Source organism: Silene latifolia, chromosome 4 (assembly GCF_048544455.1).
Source record: "Silene latifolia isolate original U9 population chromosome 4, ASM4854445v1, whole genome shotgun sequence".
Taxonomy (NCBI): domain Eukaryota; kingdom Viridiplantae; phylum Streptophyta; class Magnoliopsida; order Caryophyllales; family Caryophyllaceae; genus Silene; species Silene latifolia.
The window spans coordinates 81,376,982-81,385,051 of NC_133529.1; the positions used below are offsets into that span (position 1 = coordinate 81,376,982).

General features: G+C 37.9%; 1 protein-coding gene across 1 annotated transcript; it reads right to left on the bottom strand.

Moving 5' to 3' along the window:
- Positions 1-251: 251 nt before the first annotated feature.
- LOC141651694 (uncharacterized) lies at positions 252-1,757 on the bottom strand. Its single transcript, XM_074459393.1, has 3 exons — positions 967-1,757; positions 626-759; positions 252-382 (listed from the first exon to the last, which is right to left on the bottom strand). Exons 1-3 carry the CDS (start codon positions 1,755-1,757, stop codon positions 252-254), a joined length of 1,056 nt encoding a protein of 351 aa, XP_074315494.1.
- Between the last annotated feature and the right edge of the window lie 6,313 nt (positions 1,758-8,070).

Genomic DNA, 8,070 nt, shown 5'->3' on the forward strand with positions numbered 1-8,070 from the left:
CTTGCATCCTGGGTCTACGCTGAGTTGTGTGTTATGATGGATGGGTCTATTCTTATCATGTCATCATGGGACCATGCGAAACAATCCATGTTGGCTTGCAAGAATTTGATTAGGTGCTGTCTAAGGTCTCCTGTGCATCCAGCCCCTATTAGCACGGTCTTCTCTGGGTGCAGCTTGTCCAGGTTGATCTGATCTAGCTCCTCGACTGGAGGCTCAATGTATTCGTCCTGGACATGCTGTTTCTGTAATTGCTATGCTGGAGGGTTGGCAGTGCATTTTAATGCCTTCTTGTAGCAGCCTCTAGCTTCCTCCTGGTCTCCTCGGATTGTCTCTACTTCCCATGGCGTGGGAAACTTTACACATTGATGATATGTTGAGGGAACTGCTTTCATCAGGTGCAACCATGGTCTTCCAAGAATAACATTGTAAGTAGATGGCCCATCTATGACCAAGTACCTTACCTATTTATTGACTCCTCCTGCATAGGTTGGGATCACGATTTCTCCCAATGAGTTAGCTGTCTCTCCACTGAACCCTACCAGCGGGATGGTTTTGTTCTGCAAGTCCTTCTCGCTGAACCCCATGTTTTCTATGGTTTTTAGCATGATTAGGTTGACCGAGCTACCAGTATCTACCAGAACCTTTCTAACCGTGAAATTGGCCATTGACAGTGTTATGATAAATGCATCATGATGTTCTTGACCGTCATGTACATCCTCTTCGTTGAAAGCAACAGCAGGCAGGTCGCTGTGAGAAATCCTGCAGGAAGTTTCTAGTCTGTCTCCCTTAGTCTCAGTAGCGCGCCTTTTGGCTGCTGAATATGTCAATCCGCTTAAGTCTGAGCCGCCTGTTATCACGTTTATTATCTTGGTGCATGTAGGTGGCGCTGCGGGCTTTGCGGAGCTCACCTTATCCTGCTGCTTGCCCCCACGTGGTAATAGGTGGCTCAACTCCCCTTGCTCGTACATGCGCCTAATCTCCCTGCGTAGGGTGTAGCAATCTTCCGTGTTATGCCCGATGTCACGATGGAACTCACATTTTTTCTTACTGTCTTTTCGCCATGACTGCCCTTCTACTGGTGGCCTGGGCCACCTTACCCCGTCTCCCATCTCCCTGAGTGCTTTCAGGATTCCTCCAACGCTAGTTGTGAATCCATATTCCGCCAGTGTGGGGAGTTGCTGATTCTCTTCCCTGTTATCGATTCTGTTGACTCCCCTACCATATGGCCTGTATCTCTCCTCCTTCTTGCTGGTGGGTTGTTTTCTTATTGACTTCTCCATGGCCGATGTGCAGGATACGCTTGGCGCGCTTGGTATGATGGCTCTAGCTAGGATATCTTTTTCTAGTCTAATCGCAGCTGCTGCCTTTTCTTGCACCGCTTCAAAGCTATGGCAACGGTGCATAGTCAGCTGCTTATACAAGTCTGACTCATGGTGTAGACCCCTTCTGAAGGCTTCCACTGCTGTTGACACATCACATTCCCGTACCGCCAGCTTCTCATTGTTAAATCTAGTGTTGTACTCTCCAATGGTCTTACTTGCTCCTTGAACAATTCTGTACAAGTCGCCTGCATGCTTTTGTGGCTTCCGACTGCTTGCGAATTGCTGAGTGAATGCGTTTACCTGGTTGGCAAACGTGGATATTGATCTGTTAGGCAAACTTACGAGCCATCGGAGTGCTGGCCCTGACAGTGTGGATCCAAACCCCTTGCACATACATGCTTCTTTTATGTGTCCTACAACTGCCACTGTCATCATTTTCTACTTGTATTGGCTTATGTGGTCAAAGGGATCTGTTGTGCCATCAAATAGAGGCATGTTCGGATTTGTGAACCCCTTTGGCATGGCGACAACAGATATTGCATCCACGAACGGCGAGTCAGCATAACTGTCGGGTGCTGCCTTCTCGAGTGGAGGTGGGAGTCCTGGGACCCTGCTTAGCATCTCCTTCAGTTCCAGATACTGCTGGTTGGTCAGGCTTCATGAGTCTGAGCTACGTCTGTCTGCTACCTACTGATTTGGAGTGGTACTTCCAGGCCCTAATTCCTGAGGATTCTGATGCGGCGTACCTAATGGGGCTGAAGTCACGAGCGTTCCCTGGTGCCAGCTTACCTGCGGACTACCTGTGGATCCTGCACCTGGTGTTTGGTTAGTTATCACGAGGTTACTAACTGGGATGTTACCTGGTTGTGTTTCCACACGGCTGGCAGGCTGGCAGCTGTCTGGTGTGAGGTATCCAAGTCCTTGTGGGATTATCCTTTCTCCTGTTGGTACTGTTGTCAGATCTAATCTTGTTACCAGTTCAGCTGGTATCTGCCGAGGTTAACTCCTGCTGCCTGATGCCCCTTGGGTGAGATCTACTACTGGGGCCCGACCTTCATTCTCCGCGCTTGCTGGTGTGCTGGATTATTGTCTCAGGATGTCTATCTGCACCCAGAGTTCCCTGTTCCTCTTCCTTGCCTCAGCTTCTTCCTTCCTCTAGTCTTCTCGCATACCTTCCATGACCTTCTGCAGATTTTCCATGCCCCTAAGCAAGGTTTGTGTTGGACTTGGCGGTGGAGTGAGGCCTGAACTTCCTGTTCCTTTGTCTGATCTGGATTGTGCCGCCACAGTAGGAGTTTTGGGAGGCATAGTGACTTTTGTCACAGATGTGGTTCTTGGCGTGTGTCCGGATGCCTGGATTTGAGCCGCCGATGCTGGATTTTGGGTAGGATTTGGTGGTATCGACGGCTGACCGCTCCCTGACACAGCTGCTGATGTTTATTTGTCCATTGTGTGTCTGAGTATTTAACGATTGACGACCACAATGCCCCACGGTGGGCGCCAAACTGTTTTGGTAATTTTCTACCGAATTAGGTTAAGTAAGGTCAATGTTGTCTTATTCGTTATATGTTGATCGTGTTGTTTATGTCAATGCTTAATAAGGAAATTAAAGACGTAAATAAAGGTTAACACAAGAGATTTGGTGACGCAGAAAACCCAATGTGGGAAACGACCGCGGGAAGGGACGGTACCCTTCCAATGATTGCACTAGCTTTAAGTAGGAGAATGAATACAATGGTGGTGGCACGGTAAACTAGCTAGCACAATATGTTATGTTTGTATGGTTGTTCTTAAGTGAATATTCTTCCTTGTCTTCTTGGCTATTTATAGGGTAGGAACCCTAGTCGTATCCTACTCTTTTTATGGCAAGCAATATTAGTCCTACCATGCTTCTTTCCATAAATGCGACCTTGTATTCTATTCTTCCTGATCTCCCTAAAATCTCGCTGAATTCTCCCTGACGATTCCACAACTCGCGGGTTTCTTCTTGTTCACGGGCCTTTTACGATTGCTAATCTTACTCGGCCCAATATGCTTAGCGAGTCTTGATGGGCTTGCTCCCTGCCAATATGCGGAATTTGGCCCAAACATCAACCATTCAACTTCTTTCCATTTGTTTTTCTTCGTAATTTTTTAATTTGCTCATAATACTACATTATTGATATTCATTGATGATTGATGATTTTCGTGTTTTTTCCTTTTTGCAGCAAAATTATGTTAACAAAGACGGACTACTTCATTATTGTGGTATTTGATTGGTCTCTACTCCGAGGTTGTATATGGAGTATTTGTTTTCGTGTTTTTTCCCATTTTGCAGCACAATTACGTTAACAAAGACGAACTACTTTATTATTGTAGTGTTTGCTTGGTCTCTACTATGAGATTGTACATGGAGTACGAGCACATAATGAGACATTTTTTTTATAGATTTCTATGTGTAAATGGTGTTTGCTTAGTCTCTACTCCGAAGCTGGGTCATCTGTCATCACTATTGAAGTTGCAACTGCAACTTCGTTTTAGTGTACTCTATCTAAGAAGTTTTTTTTGTCTTATCTCGAGATATTAGTGAACAAGCTGAGATGCAGGGATTTGGTAATACATTGGTGGAGATGCGGCATAGTGGATAAGAATGCTATTTGGTTTATTGATGGTCCGGTTACTGATAGTTGATTTTGTTTCTGGGAACACAGAGTACTTAGTGGATTTCATATATGGATCTGGTAATATGTTTTTATTATTTTGGGTGATTTTATCTTAGAGCACTACAACAAGTTCATCATTATATATATATATACTAGGTAACATTCCATGCTTCGTACAGTTTGTTTGTATAGTTTGTTATTATAATTGAAGGAAAAATAATATAACTGATATATGATATTTAATATTTTCCCTCAAAGTAAATAGATTAACTTTTTTCAAATATTATTTTTTACGTATTTTTTCAAAGTATTTTTAAATAAAATATATAAAGTAAGTAATAGACGATGTTTATAAATGGTGTAGACAACATTTATTTGAGAATATCTAAAAAAAGAATTATAATTCTTATTTTCTCACATCTCTTATAACACAAATGTCCTTAATATAACCATTATTTTTATTGTGATTATTAATTTGTAGTTCATGTCACACTGCACATACCTACTCTTTACCACAATGTGTATACTCATTTGATATTTCTCATTTCTTTTCAATTAAACAAATTAAAAGAAATTGCATATAAAATAACTATATGGAATTCAATGCTAAATTATGCTGGAAAACCCTCAATTTGCATAATAAAGTTTTAAAGTTTTGTTATCATAACTCCATGGCATAAAAATATTTAAATAGTATTTTGATAATTTGAAATTTTTATTAATAGAGTTTTTAGATACATGCAAAAATAAAAATTAAAACAATGTGTATAAATACTTAACTCTTACGTAGATTGTTTGTATTGTACTGTATACATGCATTTAAATTTAAAAAGTGAAGTTTTAATGCTTTTCATCTTTTTGTGCGATCTCCATAATTTATTTATTTCTACGGAGAGCACATATTCATTAATTTAATATTTAATAACTCTAATGAAAATTATACTCATACGAAAGCATTTTTCGCTATAAACTTTAAAAAATTAGTTTCTTATTTTTTTCAAAATATAATTAAAATTAGCTATATTATTTATTTAATTTTATCTTATAAATAACTTTATTAAATTATTGTTGATGTTGATGTTTATGTCACATTAATGCCTTTAATTAATGATTAAGTTGTCATTAATGGTGCATTTAAGGCTGAATTGGACACGTTTCGTATCCACACCTTCTCAACCCAGTTTTATATATATATACTAGGTAGTATCCCGCGCTTCGCGCGGCCTGTTTTAAAATTTTATTATTATAATTGAAGAAAAATAATATAATGCATATATAACCTTTAATATATTTACTTATAAATAAAATAAAAATAAATTAATTTTTCTCAAATATAATCTTATTAGGTTTAACTGTTGGGTTCATAAACCCCTATTAGACTTATCTAATTCATTTTATAAATTACCCATAATTTATATTTATGTGGATCTAGTTGCATGCAAGATAAAATAAACAAAATAAGAAGAAAAATACATTTCCTTACAATGTAGAGTGGCACGAAATATTTGGGCACAAGTAAGGACTCCTTCCTTAACTTGTTCTTGAGCTATAATGCAAATGGATGATCCTCCAACAAATCTCAAGTGTAGAGACCCTCCTCAATGTTGCACCCAAAACAATTACCCTTAAATCTAATAATAATATTAACTAGATGTTATTATTGGATTCCTTAATATAATTTCTAATCTAGTTATACTACTACTACTAGTAATATATTATGCTATTAGACATAATTAGAACAAGTTTTTGCTTCTAAACTATTTTAGAGAGTTTTTGTGTGTTGAGCAAGAAGAAGATGGGAGAATGAATAATGATCTCCTTAAATTGAAAAATAAGAAAACAATTTCTTATTTTTTGGCATAGGGGGCCGGATACAAGGGGAAGAGTGAGCCATTGCATGGTCTTCACTTTTTCTTTTGTTCTTACCCAAAAACATAGGTATGTAAGGCTCGTTAGTTTAGGGTATGATGATGTCCATTTTACACTAAAATCAAAATACCCATTAACCTTAAACCCCTTATAAAAAAAACGGCCCCTCTTATAATATGGAGTCCATTTTAACTTTGTGATTTTGTCAAATGTCATTTGTTAGGTCATGTGTCACACATCATGCCCATATGTAATTTTAATGCATATTTAATCCTTTAAATATCATTTTACAACAAATAAATTACATGTGACAAATCAACTAGTAATTCATAATCACAAGTATTTAAAATGGTTCATGTTAATATAACTCACAACATTTTGTAATTATAATTAACCATTCATTCTTATTTCAATTGTTTCATAAACAATAATTAAATTTTAGTAACATAACATTTTATTTACTAAATTTAAATTCTCACTCACAAAAGTAAATTGTTCAATTTTAAGAAATTAATTAATCTGTATCGATATACAATTAATCAATTTTTCTATTAAGGGAATTGTCCTATGGGTGTGACCTTAAGATCAACTGATCACCACCGTCAAACGACAGTAATGTCAAACTCTAGTTAGCCAATCATTACCAATTAATGTTGATCAGTTGACTACAATGTTGTCAGGATCGGGATTCTACTTTGGATCGATGGGGAGGGTAGGATCGAATCGGTAGAATCGGATCGTAGAATCGCAAGATTCTACAAACTCACTAAATATAATTTTTTATTTGGTAAAAATATATAATTGAAAATAAAAACACTTATTTATTAATATTTATTCATAAAATATTGGTAATTAATAATTTTAGTATCATTGTATGAACAACTTACACAAAATTTGGGTTTTACGGTATTATTATATAAAAATATATATTATTTTTTTTATTATGGAATCGGGTCGTAGGATCGTAAAATCGTAGGATCGTATTATGATCCCATCTCTAGAAATTTTCAAATTAATAGGATCGTAAGATTCTACAACTATGATAGAATCGTAGGATCCAAGATCGGTCAAGCATTTTTGGATCGTAATATCGTAAAATCGTTGGATCGAATCGCGATTCTGACAACAATGGTTGACTATATAATTGTATCATCCCTTACGTATTCTTATTATGAGATTCAAACATGTGATCGCAGTATTGTCGAGGACACATACTCCAACAATCTCCCACTTGTCCGAGACAAGTGTGCGTCACCAATTCTCTGGTCCTATTACATCATCTCCCACTCAATGCAAGGTGTCTTGCAGGTCGTACTTGCATTTGATCATATCTTGAGTGGTTTCCTCGATCTGGAGAGTAACTGTTTGACCGGAATTATCTACCGTAGATACCTTCCGAGCGTGGCCACTCATTTTCAGTTCACTACTCCTCGAGTGGCCCTGAGATTTTAGATAACCCTGCCAAGGGGATGGACAATTCCTATCGCACTATTCCCTTCGTATAGCCATAGTTCATCATGACCCAAAACATACCCATTTGACTTCAGTTACGATGGTCGTAGAGCATAAATCAAAGCCAATCAGAAACTGTGCCAACTTGGGCGAACAATCTTTAGTCAAAGAATCGACTCAAAAGAATACTATAGTAGCTCTTGCCACGACTAGGCTTTATAAAAATTACCAGAACACTATAAGCGGTCACTGCCCGACAGAGTGTCCCATACAGTCTGCCTATGTGATCGACTAGTCATCTCTTATGACTCTATGGCACTTGAACTTGCCATCAATCGCATCACACTCTAGTCACTTCGAGACGTCACCTCATATAAGCCACTAGGGGCCAATACTATGTTAATCCAGTTCACTTTAATAGGGTTCAACGTTGTCCTTACAACCTATTTGGATATAACAAAGTAATAAAAGAGTTTTTAATAAAACTCAAACGATGAATGCATTATCACATATGTAAAATTGATACCATATCAATTACTACGTAATCTATAATCCATACTTAATATTGTATATCACTATACATCTCAACTCAATTGAAATGACATGACTTATCATGCTTAGCCTATGAAAAAGCCTTGGGTATCAAGTTTTAGCAACACTTTGCACTTTCCCTAACCTTACTAGCTATATACTATTTCCCATTCTTGTGTATAATCTTGTATTATAAGAACTTCATTGAGTACGTGTCTAGATCCAATCTGGACATAGGCTCTCTTGCCTTTGAA